Below are 12561 nucleotides of genomic sequence, written 5' to 3' on the forward strand. Positions count from 1 at the left end.
TCGTTTCCACCTTTGTCCAACCAAAAAACTCACTTTCAAGCAATGCCCAACATGGCAGCTTCTTACAGATGAAAAACGAACCGTATTTTCTAACGTCATACCAACTGAACACTAGTCGATGTCTATATCTATCACCTTAAACTCCTATCCACCTTCAGAAAATATATTCAAGACCGCGAAAGAGAGGAAAAAAAGAGAAAAACATGTATTTATATCTCATGGTAACACCAATCAAGAACTCAATGCAGATAATGTTATTACTTGAGAAGCTGGAAAACGATGCAAAAGGCACAGTAACGTTTAAGTACATGCAACACAATCACCGAATTCTGCCTGAAACTATTGCAATGGGAGCTCCACATAATTGAAGTTCTTCATAAGCATTTCTTGGCTAAACGGAAAAAAAAAAAAAAAGAAAAAAAAAAGGATACAAACCAAAAACAGGAAACGGCAATCATTCATCTTCTCTCTCCAGAACCATAAAATCTTCAGTAGAAGTATCCAAGCACTTGACCACCAACGTTTTGTCGAATAGCCTCCTCGTGATCCAACACTCCATTTGGTGTTGTAATTACAACATATCCCCACTGCACGTGAAGATAAAAATTCAATCGTGTAAGAGAGTTGAGGAAACTAAAATAAAATCTATAAACAAATCAGATAAGAACACCATTCATAAAAATCGAGAACAATGAATAGAAGATGTGATGTTATCGTTTTGCAACGTAATACTATGAAGTGTGACCCCATTTTGGCAAGCAAATACACGCACATATATACACATACTCAGGCACTCAGTCGAAAAATAGGAACAGTTTGATACCTCGGTTTTCGAAGCGAAGCATCGCCTAAGATGTTGAAAACAATATACTTACGGAGCATATCCGTGTTTCACAAGGTACATTCATTTGTTATTCTCAAATAAAACAAAACAAAAATGAGAATTCAGTTCATAAGAAGCATAAATAACCTATTAGCCCTAACTAAATCAAATCACCGATAGTGAGATGATATAATCCTTAATGATCTAGAGTGTATATGAAGTGTCGCGGAATTCAATACGTCAATTAATAAGATGGCATTCTTCTTTTCAAGCCAAAAGATGCTTTGATAGACAATCCCGAGATTCCGAACTACAACTTTTGACTTCCACAAAAGAACTGCAAATCTTTCGCCAAAATGCAAATATCAAATTTCATAAAAACACACGTTGAGTCACAATCTATAAAATCGAAGACAAATACACTAGTTTGCATTCTACCAACAAAGCTCATATCCAAATTTCAGTTCGAACAAAGACAGTGCAAAATCACCAAATCAGTAAAAATTACGTGCAAAACGAAATCAAACCTGATGTGTGGGAAGAGTACGGGTTTTGTAATTCTCGATGTAATGAGACTTGATATCTTGTCTGTAAGTGATAGCCCTACAATCTTTAACCCTACCCAGCAGCTGCACAGTTATCTTCCCTACTCTATGTGGATCATGCACTTGAAAATCTTTAATGTAACCTGTCGAATTTCATCGTAAATCCACGCTTATTCACCATTCTCATTTCCAAAACAATAAAAACTTCAAAAAAAAAATTAGAATAAAAAAATAATTTTAATCAATACTTTCCAATATCTTCAATTTATCAAGTGGGCATCAATTAAAGCAACTTGAGAAGAAGAAAAATTGAAAATTGTGGTATTGCCCCGTTCCGAAACTTTCGCACAAATCCAATTTCTCGAAAATTACAGATACATTACCAATAATTGATACGTGTGTGTGTGCGTGTACCTCTGTGTTTCATGATTTGTAGGAAAGAAGACATGACATTAGAGATGGGCTTGAGCTCTGTGGAAGCAAAACCCCTCTTTTCTGCATTGACAATTGTTCGCAAGGCATCGTTCAGAATTCTTCTCCCCATTTTGGCAAACCCCCCTTTTTTCTTCTTCTGCTACAGCTAAAACCCTTCAACTGATTTTCAGTAGAGAGAGAAAAACAGGACAAATGATTTGGGCTTTACAGTACTAATTGGGCTATTTTTTATCAATTAGTTGGGCCGTTAGGACACCCCTCGTTTTTTGATAATTACATTACACCCCGTAATTTCTAAATTTCTTACATTAACACCCTTTTGTTGGAGGGTGGATGTAAGAAAATTACAAACTACAGGAGGCTAGATGTCATTTCTAAAATATTAGGGTTTTTTTTGGTAAATAGACTTTACATGAGGGAGATGGTTGTAATTTACTCTTATTATTATAAGGCTAAGGGATGGATGGCCTAACGATTGGAGCAAGTGAATCTGTGTCGAGTTAGAACACCGAGTTAGAACAACAGTCAGGATTGATCCAAGTTTGAATCACATTGCCAACGATCGCTAGATCGAGCTTGTCAAACATGTGATTTACATCTCTCGTATAATTTGCAAGCTATTATACGAGAGTGTAGATTTACTCAATGCAGCTATACGTTGCCAGTTCCTTCATTAGAAAAAAAACTACTAAATAATCATATCCTAGTGGTATTTCTGCAATTACAATGAACTTCAATAGCATAAATTAATATAAAAATTTAATAAAAAATAATTTTATACAGGTAATGTCAACTAATAATACAATTTAGAAATGTCAAAATTAGTCACAACTCACAATAGATACATTATTCAGTAACTTGCTAAGTCAGTGATAAAGAAAAGCCTTGTACAGTAAGTACCACCTGACTCAAGAAACCACAAGAACAATAAAATACAAATGTACCATGAAAAGCCATGGTAATAATATTGTACAAGACCTATATACACATTAGGTTATATCACAAAACTGATTCCCGATTTTTCGTTCATTCAGTATTGCTATAAATAACTCACACCACCATTGTGGGGTCCCACCTTCATCCACCGCAACTTTTCATCCACTTGCAACACAGGCTATTACCAACCATCTTCTTGAAAATGGATGCCAGTGTCGAAAGCTTCGTGGGTGCCGGGTTTTAGTGTGAAACTCTCGTAAATAATACTCACAAGGAATAAAATCCCCTGGTGTTGTATTACTTCCAAATCGAATGTAAAGGTTATTCCAACAGGCAATGGTGGTATATAAATCAGTCCTTTCTGTACGATGCGGCATAGTCTTTAATCATCTGTTTCAAGTGCTGCAAATAGGAACGATGTATACGGATTGCGTTAACCAAGGACAATAGAGAAACTGATAAAATCAAGTATCAAAATTAATAAAGACCGAAAGGGTAGGCTGGTAGCAACCTTCAATTCTTCATAGAGCACGACATATATTTTCTTCAGCCGTTTATGTCTCTGCAAAATGTCACCTTTTAAAGTCCAGAAATAGTATTCATCGAAGAGATTGAAAGTATAAAACAGGTTTATAAAGCAAGGATTGCAGTTTTCAGCGTTATTAGTTTTCTTAATAGGAAATTGATGAAATAAAGTTTAAGCGTACCTCCCCACATTGACGAAATGATGACCTCATCTGCTCCAAGATATCATGGTATCTCTTCATATCCCTGCCTTTGAAAGACTCAAGATCCTTCCCGAGTTTGCTAAAGTCATCCCTAAACAAATCAAAAAATCCACCAATCAGATAAATAGACCACCAAACCCGGAATGGGACCAGATAATAGCTCAAAATACCTGTAAGTTTCCAAGATCTTGTTCAAGGAGCAATGGCTCTCATACTTCTCTTGAAATTCCTTCACATATTCTTTGTACCTGAAAGGTTAGATTGTTAAATAAAACCGAGCCACAAAATGTAGTAATTTTCAAAAACCTTCGTTTATTTAACAATAAAAAAAAAAAAAAGGGGAACTATCTATACTTACTGAGAGGCATTCTTAATTGGACCTTTCAGCTCAGGCTGCTCCTTCTCATATTTGGTGTACGAACAACTGTTGTCATCTGAAGAAGGTTCTTTCCTTTTTTGACCTCCATCATTGTTAACTGTCAAAGAAGCACTTTTTCGTCTATCATTTGAATCGCCTACCAAATTGGACTTCTGCTTCTTGCTCTCTTTTGCCGTATGACGAGCAACTCCTCGTACAAGATCATTTGGCTGCTCTGTTGAAGTAACAGACACTTTCCTAGAAGTATCTCCGTTAGCTTCCAAGCTTGCCCCCCGACCAGTTCCAGCTTCAGCAAATCTACTTTTAGCACTCATTTCTGGAACTTTATTGTGCTGGGAACCAACTTCAATATGATCTCCCCATGATTGATGATGCTGGTCCAGAGATCGAGTGCTTTTATCGATATGAATTTCTGGAGCCTTCCTCTTTTTAGATGGTCCATCTGGAATGCCAGAAATTAATGCTACTGAATTTAATGGGGGCAATTTTCCCGGATCTGCAGTGACCTTTTTAGACCCTTTTCCTTTACCGAAATCTGAGTTCCAGTATTCTGAATCCATTGGTTTGTTTTCCAATTGCTTGGAAGTACTTTTCCTCTCGATTTGCTTCTTAGGCCCAGCGGTTTCTTCATGGAAGGGTTCTCGAAATTCACCCAACTCCAACTCTGAAAGCTCTCTCTGTAGTACACGTCCACCCCGACCATTCATTGGTGGAGATTTATCCGTCATACTAATATTGTTATCCTTGGGAGAATACCTCATGTATGAGTTAGAATGAGGGACAGCCTCCTTTACCCTCCCCAGAGAATCAGGTTTTCTGTAATGCGAGTCCTTCACTGCTGCATGTTTGTCTGCAACACCTTCCACCGAAAGTTTCACTGGCCTTGTCTCGCCACCCAAACCATCTTCACTTCGTGCCTCTGTGTTAAATCCTTTCTGGATTTGCATACCCTTATTGGTTTGAGGGCTTCTTTCAGAGTGCTTAGCACCACGGGCTTCAAATGATCTTTGACCTGGCAGCTGAGAATCAGATGCAAACCTAGTGGGAGTTACTTGGTTATAACCAGTTTGTGAATTGGGATTGCTAGTACCATCACTATTCATTCTGTTTCCCATTACATTGATGCCCCCCTTGTCGGGGACTTGTAGAGGCCTATCGGGTGATGAATTATAAGGACTATCACCGAAAATTGAGTTTATCGTTCCAGAAACCGGTTGACTCGAGTTTTTTCTCTTCAACTTCTTTTTGCTGTGAGCCCTCTCATCAGAGTGCTTACCGTCATTTCGTCTTTTAGATTTGGATTTTGATGATTTTTCGTGATTAACAGGCTGACCATGTTTGAAGCCATCACTGACCACACTGTCTGGTCCATCATATGTTTTTTTGTCATAGACTTGTCTTTCTTGTTCTTGATGATGAGTTGAAGAAGTTTTGATCTCTTCAACAGGCGCTTCAACAGTTGCTTCACCTTCTTTATTAGGATTTAAGTAAGAAGATGCAGGCCTTTCAGCACCATGGTCATCTTCAGGTGAGTCTTTCTCAATCTCAACCACACCAGAGACATGATCATCATAATTTCCTATATCGACAGATTCATTATCTGGGTGACCCCATTGAACAGGGGATTTCGAAGTGACGGGTTCAGAATTTCGCAATTTATGCTTCGATTCTTTGTCATCATCGCTTGTCATAATATCAACATCTTCATCAGATGCCTGCTTGCTGCTGGAAGATGCATCACTATCACTATCGCTACTACTCCCACTCTGACTACCCACTGGGCTTCGACTTTTTCGGCTATGACTTCCACTATCACTGCCACTGTCACTACTATCACTGTCAGTGTCACTGTCACTACCACTATCACTAGAGCTGCCTGCCTTGCCTTCGGTAATGTTGGAAACTTTTTTCTCACTAAACTGCTCTGGTGAACTGTGTAGTATATCAATCTTCTCTACGCCATCGACTGTATGTAAAGGCGTTGTATTCAATTTATCATGTTCTTCATTGTTGTCTGTTGTTTTGGTGGAAAAGGGATCTTGAGCAGGAAGTTGATCAAACTTCTGGGGGGCATGTGATTGTTGACGGTTGATTTCTGGAGACCTGAAGGCGAGTATTATGTTAAAGACCCAGTAGCAAGGACAGGTTCACCCACCAAAAGCAAGATGCAACAAATATGGATGCGTTTACAGCAACTTAACCAAACTAGATTTATGAAATCCCAAAACTTCTTTAAAAGTAAACAGAGAGTGCTAATAAATCCAATGCGTGACATCATTGGCAATTCCAAAAAACACAATTACTTCCTCTTTTATGTTTCCTATTACTTGTTAGCATTTTCTATCTTGAGATATAATGATTGCAATTTGTGGGCAATATTTTTCCAAAAAGAAAAGTGACAGGCCAACATATACTCAGTCCTTCAAAGAAAGCCCATGAGAGCCTTGCCCCATTCATTTTGTACTTATATTGAGGAACCATATATACTCATAATTCTGCTCAATTTCACTCATTTGAACATGGCCAACAGAAACCTCAGAATCTAACATATATCTAACTTGTCAAAGATGGTCAAGGAACCTCAAATAATAGGACTAGCTTAATTTCCAGAACCGAGTGGTAATAGATTTAAAAAAAAAAAAAAAAAAAAAAAGGGGGGGGGGGGGGGGGGGGGGGGGGAGGAAAAACAGAAAATTTCCTCACAAATTGTTGCAGAATACATATTTGTATGGCGTGCAAGTTTTGAAACATCAATGCACATGGGAAATTATGAATTGACAAGAATACAAGTATCGTTGTAAAAGTTTTCTGAATAAAAAGACCAGGTTGCATGGGAAATATTACAATGCATTTTATTCTGAACATTTCCCTTAATTGATTCCATACTGATCGTATAACATATTTGCAAATTTGGGCAAATGAAAAGACCTTTCTGATACACCACCGTTAGTCTTCCATCTTAGTAGATGGCTACATACAAACCTAAGCTTATAATCAGTAATCAACACCATTATTATGTTCTATCATGATCCACAGAAAAGGCACGCATACAAACAAGCATAAGCATTAAACACACGCAGACAACACCTGATGAGGTGGACATACCTTCCACTTTGAGAAGGTGGCTTCTTAAAGCTGTCCATCTCCACTCCTGGTTTCAAGAAATATCTCCCAGGAGCTTGAAGATTTGCAATCTGACAATAAAATTGGATAAGCATAAATAAATTGTGATTCTTGCTAACAACTTTTATCAAGAATATCACATACTTGCTTCAAGATGGGCTCCATTTGCCGGACAGAATTAGGCATAGCATCTCCAATGGCTTTTTCCAAAGCCTAATAAACAAAACAAAGCAAAGGGTGATATGCAAAAGAAATTATGGAATCCATCAATAGAACAGGAAATTTAATTACATAGTTTGTATTTCGAATGCATTATCCTCCTCGTATCTGTGGCTTTTCCCTTCCCACCTTCACACTCTTTTTTCAATGGAAGGTGTGGGAACAGATAGAAGAAAAATAACTGAAGTAAATACTGATACAAAATTTCTCAAATTCATCATCTTACCTTAAGGCTCATTCCCTTGGACTGATTCTCCATAAGAAGAGAAATTATCAAACTTCTCAAGTCAGTAGGTTTGGCCTCCGTGTTCCGATTGTGTTTAGATTTATCATGGTTAGCACTACCTGGCAGCTTGGTTTGCATTTCTTTGTCTGAGACAGCAGTTTTATTAATATTTTGAGCAGGTGTACAATCTGGTACGCTCGGATGTCCCTTCACGAGATTGACACTTCCAATTGGAGTTGCTGGAGCACCATGTTGGTCTGATTGCAAAGACAAAGGTGACCCAGAAGAGGGCTTAACCTTTGAAATAGTTGTTGTAGATAAACCAGACTTATAGAAAGGCTTAGGCGGTCCACCTGTTGTAATTCATGAACAAGCACTAATTCAGAAATAAATAATTAACATAAAGATACATATAGCAATACATTCAACGGCAAAATGTAAAATTCTCATAATATATGTAATGGGAAAATTGTTCACTAGTGATTTGATACATATATAAAAGGAACCGAATAATAAACAAATTGGCAAAGTAATCATGAAAAATCATTCTCCAATTTACCTGCAGGTGGTCCAGATTTTGGCTTCTTGTAAGGAGGCTCTTTCTTGTTATTGCTACTCCAATGATTGGCTGAAAATGGAATTTCACGGCATCAAACTTGATGTAGCTGTTTTGCATATGATCAAGGTGGTTTCGAGCAAGAACAAAATACTATTCCACATTCCATTCCACTCCACTCTTAATTACCCATTTTGACTCGCACAAACAAATTATTGCAAATGTAAAAAGTTTATGTATATGCTTCTTGGGAATTAGTGTGACATCAATAATTAAGAGAATGTTACAATAAACAAAAATCCTTTTTACAAAATGGCCTTGTATTTTGGGATGTCGTGGAAAAATAATGAGTGACAAATTTGTAAGACAACGAGTGCTATATAGCAGCAGGTTGAACCTATTCTTGCATGGGCTCTGGGAAATTGGAAGTGTTGGAATTTAATAAAAAACACGAGATATCGTTCTTGTTCAGCTACAAAGAAAATGAGGAGAATACTATGGAATCTTAAAATATTTTCTGTTTAGAATTGTGAAGCTCAAACTTTTTCAATTTAAAGTGCAAATTTCATTATTTGTCCATACCATGAAAGACCACCGAGGGCTCTCAAATTATATAAGATAAGTTACTAAAACTAGAGTACATTTTTCCAGATTAGGAAGATTCCTGTAATCTCATCACCAATGAGTAATTTCAATCACAGTGCACGATAATGCAAAGATGTATTTAGAGATCATAAGTGTTGATAGTTCACTAATTTCGTTAGATCTTTCCAAGATGATTAACTTTTTAATGTATCAAAAGTTCTTCATGGTAAAGTAATAAAATAAACAAATTGAAAATAAAATATTTTAGGAGAAAGCAGAGCTTTTGCTGTGTCTATTCGCAAAATAGAGCAGATAAATGGTCATTTGGTCAACGTATCAATGAATAAAACAGATAATCGCAACTGATATTTTCAAGCCCCGACTTTTAAGATAAAGGATATGCAAGAAATTTCAAAATGCATGAAACAGAACAAAATGGTAATATAATTTCTAGGACAACCATCTCTTCCCTTCACGTCCAGCACATTTTTTTTTTCTTCTTTTTTAAAAAGATTTTCCGAAATCATAGCAGCACATAATTAGAAATAGCTACAGACTGCAGCTGCCAAAAGAAGAGATCAATGCAAAGGTATATCCTCTGACATTCACAAAAGTGGGTTTTTGAATAGTGAACAAGATAAAATTCCAGATAAAGCTTTTCGCAAATATCAAATGAGGTCTAGTATGATGAAACAGTGCATGCACAAAGGTAGACAGATGCACATGAAAGTAAAATGACTTACACTCTGGCTTTCTTTGATTCTTCACAGATGGGTTTTGACCGTCTAAGACAATGGATCTGTATCAGGTAAAAGAAAGGGATTAGTGAAAAACTTATAAGAAATTACTTAGTCTAATTCCACCCATGTCCCCTCAAAATGTGCTCAGTTTATATTGTTCCTTCTCTGAAATCTTACTTTGAACAACTTCAACTAATCCATCCGCTCATCGTATCTATATACTTGGGAAATATGCAGCACAACTATTCTTACGCTATTAAAGTGGAACTAAGACAGAAGAAAATCTAGCATCAGAGACTTTGACTAGTTTTTAATTTTTGGACCTTCCCCCATTATATTAGTCTATAATAACGCTATCTTTGCAAACATTTCAAGCACGTCAGAGAAAATTTAAGACATGATGAAATAATTTTTATTTAAGATCACTAAGTTCGAGAAGATATAAATTAAAACCCATTGTTTCTATGGACGGATTGTCAGATTTAGCATAGTTCAACGGAAGATACTATAACTTACACGTCCTACTAATATGAGCATGGCAGCATATATTTAAAAATCACCATCACCTCATCACCCATCCCAACCCACCCAAAAGAGAGAAGAGAGAAAAAGTCACTTTCAAAATTCCTCTGATGGTTTTGCCCACAAGCATGAAATGATTATGACTAAAATCCCCAATTTTCAACTTATTAAGCTACAGACCTTTTGTCATTTTTATACTACGAACTTAGTATAACCTCAGAGAGGGTAGGTATGCTGAATGCTCATGGAAATATAAGTCATTCTGCAAATAATTAAAAAGTAGTGCCCTGACAAATCAGGAAAGGCAAGTGTATAGATTTACATAGAATGAAAACTTCAGGGAGAGAAAGCATACGTTCGTGATTTATGCTTGCGTTCAGCTTCTTCTGACAGCCTTTTCACGTGATTTTTAGTAGATTCATCTAATTCTCGCTCCACACTTAGCTTACGCCAAGTGCCACCTGATTCTACAAGCAAGCCATTTCCATCTTCACCACTTTGACGTTCTTCATATATGTCACAAAGGTCCCCTGGTTCCCTTGACCATGTAAACTTGAAGTTCTTATCCCCTACGTGAATAACCTGGTGAAAAAAAACAGGGAAATTAATCATATTGAAGCCCTTGTTAAGATCCAATTATAAACCACATGACAAAACCGCATATTGAGATCCACATTTCAATCTGAAGGCTAAACAAAACCGCATAGCAAAATGTATCACAAATTAAAATATTATGTAGATTATATTAACATGAGTAAGCAAAATGCAAATAATTCAATAATCAAATAGTAGGTAAATATTATCGAGCAGCATAACAAATTTCTAGAAAGACGTATCAAACTGAAAGAAGATGAATGACAGCACATGGTTTTGTATAGGAACACACAGAGAAGCAAGCAAGGTCAATAGGTTCTCTTCATCTCCATCGAGTCACTCAAGGAAGATAGCGCCATAATGTATAAGAAATTCATTTTTAGAAAAAATCCTAATAAAATGGTTACCATGATATTTATGAGGTAAATATGTCAAGAATCGTAACCTATTTGCAGCAATGCTAAAAAAAACGCTCATACCATGCTGATGTAGAAAATACATTATTTAATGCCTTAAACTTGGTTGCTAAAGAAAATGTCTACAATCTCTACTAGCTCCAAGCTCCAAAATGTATCACTATGAATCAAAATAAAAAATTAACAAAAAAGGGGAAAGAACTAATAGACAATAGTTGAACGAATAGTCCATTTGTAGGACCAAAATTATGAGCATAGCTCATTCCAAAGCTTACGGCTTATATATATCTTCCTCCATCGTGATCTTTGATGCAGATGAAACATCATTTGGTAAACTCAAAGATCATTATATGAGCAGCACTCATCCACTACAAAGACCAGATTCTATAGTAAGCCAAACTATCAACTTTCTTATTACCAAATCAAGTTGTAGTTCTCTCCTCCGCTTTTACAGTGTCTTTTTCCTACTCAACTCACCACAAAAGCAAGTCTCAAGTATATGCTTAGTTAATTTCTATAACAATGGAGAGGCAACTGGCCGAGTTGCCAGAATGAGAAACTAGCATTCAAAAACACCAGTAACTCAACCTCCTTAACAATAGAAAAGTCCATTTCAACATTTGCAAAGAATAACCGAACGAATTTTAAGCAAATCCAGCCTAATTTCTATGGTGACAAATTTAAACATACAGTTAAACCCTAAATCCATGCTTCGATTTAGACAGTCAGCAGTAAAAGGCAAAAGTCAATACAAAATCAGAGCAATTAGTCCTGAAATTTCACAAACTGTCCATAAAATATCGTTCTAAAAGTTCAGCTAAACCTCAATCTCCACATTAAAAATAAATAAAAAAGACAACCGCTAATGGAATTGAAAGATTCAACAAGAATGTCATATCTTAAAAATTCACAAAACTCACATTCTCATTAGGATTATTGGCATTCACATCGAATTTCATACGCGCCGTGCCACCTTGTGCCTCCACGCGCTTGATCTCCTCCAAGAGGTCGGGCGTCAGCTTTATTGCCATCCCGAAACTCAAAGGATTCTCCCTAACAAGGCTAAAACTCTCCTCCAACTGCAACGAAGATGTTGATGGAGGTGATATCGCAGCTGAAGATGCGCCGCCGCGGCCGCGAGGACCACCGCCCACAGAGAGGCGGCCGGCGGGGGCGGCGCTGCGGTTGATAGGAGGCGCGTGAATGTTCCTTTTTCCGGCACTTCCCCCGCCGCCGCCGCCGCGACCCATCTTTGAGCCGCCGTACATTTGGTTTCGGATTCGGGTCGGGGTTTATTTGCTCAATTGGTAATGTTTACGAATTGATTGAACCGAATTGAAAGGAGTGACCAGTGTCGAGAAGACGAAGAACTCGCGGCCAGAGCCGACCAACAATAGTTGAATTTTTGGGTTTTTTCAGTTTTCTAATTCCACCGCCCTCTGTTATCTGTAATTAACCTTAATTGTGCTTAATTACCATACTAATTTTATGCTAGGTAATATTGGGGGTTTTATCGTCTTTTCCGTTAAAAAATCATTTATTTTTTTATTTTTTAAATAGACCGTATATCCTAGTTTTGGTACATACTTGGGCTTAATTCGACTTTACACCCTTGAAATGTAGTATTTCGGTATTTTGCACCTATAAAAAAAATATTAGTACTTTGCATCCTTAAACCACAATATATCATTCACAATGCACCCTAAATTGAATATTTAAAACATAATGAGGGCA

The 12561-nt window shown here is 37.0% G+C and overlaps 2 protein-coding genes across 2 annotated transcripts; both read right to left on the bottom strand.

Annotated features, from left to right (window-relative positions):
* Nucleotides 1-236: 236 nt before the first annotated feature.
* LOC105975817 (small ribosomal subunit protein uS8my) lies at nt 237-2009 on the bottom strand. Its single transcript, XM_013001049.2, has 3 exons — nt 1783-2009; nt 1351-1511; nt 237-587 (listed from the first exon to the last, which is right to left on the bottom strand). Exons 1-3 carry the CDS (start codon nt 1910-1912, stop codon nt 489-491), a joined length of 390 nt encoding a protein of 129 aa, XP_012856503.1. The 5' UTR covers nt 1913-2009; the 3' UTR covers nt 237-488.
* A 521-nt stretch (nt 2010-2530) lies between these two features.
* LOC105975798 (dentin sialophosphoprotein-like protein) lies at nt 2531-12297 on the bottom strand. The gene is made up of 12 exons (XM_013001032.2): nt 11748-12297; nt 10173-10399; nt 9299-9354; nt 7974-8042; nt 7415-7767; nt 7114-7182; nt 6952-7040; nt 3826-5949; nt 3638-3715; nt 3447-3558; nt 3251-3301; nt 2531-3141 (listed from the first exon to the last, which is right to left on the bottom strand). The coding sequence occupies exons 1-12, from the start codon at nt 12093-12095 to the stop codon at nt 3091-3093; spliced, it is 3627 nt and encodes a 1208-aa protein (XP_012856486.2). The 5' UTR covers nt 12096-12297; the 3' UTR covers nt 2531-3090.
* Nucleotides 12298-12561: the final 264 nt, after the last annotated feature.

This window comes from Erythranthe guttata, chromosome 9 (genome assembly GCF_056151865.1).
Source record: "Erythranthe guttata isolate IM_541 chromosome 9, IM_541, whole genome shotgun sequence".
Lineage (NCBI taxonomy): Eukaryota > Viridiplantae > Streptophyta > Magnoliopsida > Lamiales > Phrymaceae > Erythranthe > Erythranthe guttata.

Excerpts from the sequence above, each read along its gene's own strand:
- LOC105975817 (XM_013001049.2), bottom strand. The coding sequence starts at position 1,912 with ATGGGGAGAAGAATTCTGAACGATGCCTTGCGAACAATTGTCAATGCA. Across the intron at positions 1,512-1,782 it reads ACAAATCATGAAACACAGAG|GTTACATTAAAGATTTTCAA; the intron begins GTACACGCACAC and ends GAAATTCGACAG. Across the intron at positions 588-1,350 it reads GTACTCTTCCCACACATCAG|TGGGGATATGTTGTAATTAC; the intron begins GTTTGATTTCGT and ends CTTCACGTGCAG.
- LOC105975798 (XM_013001032.2), bottom strand. The coding sequence starts at position 12,095 with ATGTACGGCGGCTCAAAGATGGGTCGCGGCGGCGGCGGCGGGGGAAGT. Across the intron at positions 7,183-7,414 it reads CCAAGGGAATGAGCCTTAAG|GCTTTGGAAAAAGCCATTGG; the intron begins GTAAGATGATGA and ends TTTGTTTATTAG. Across the intron at positions 7,041-7,113 it reads TGGAGCCCATCTTGAAGCAA|ATTGCAAATCTTCAAGCTCC; the intron begins GTATGTGATATT and ends TTTTATTGTCAG.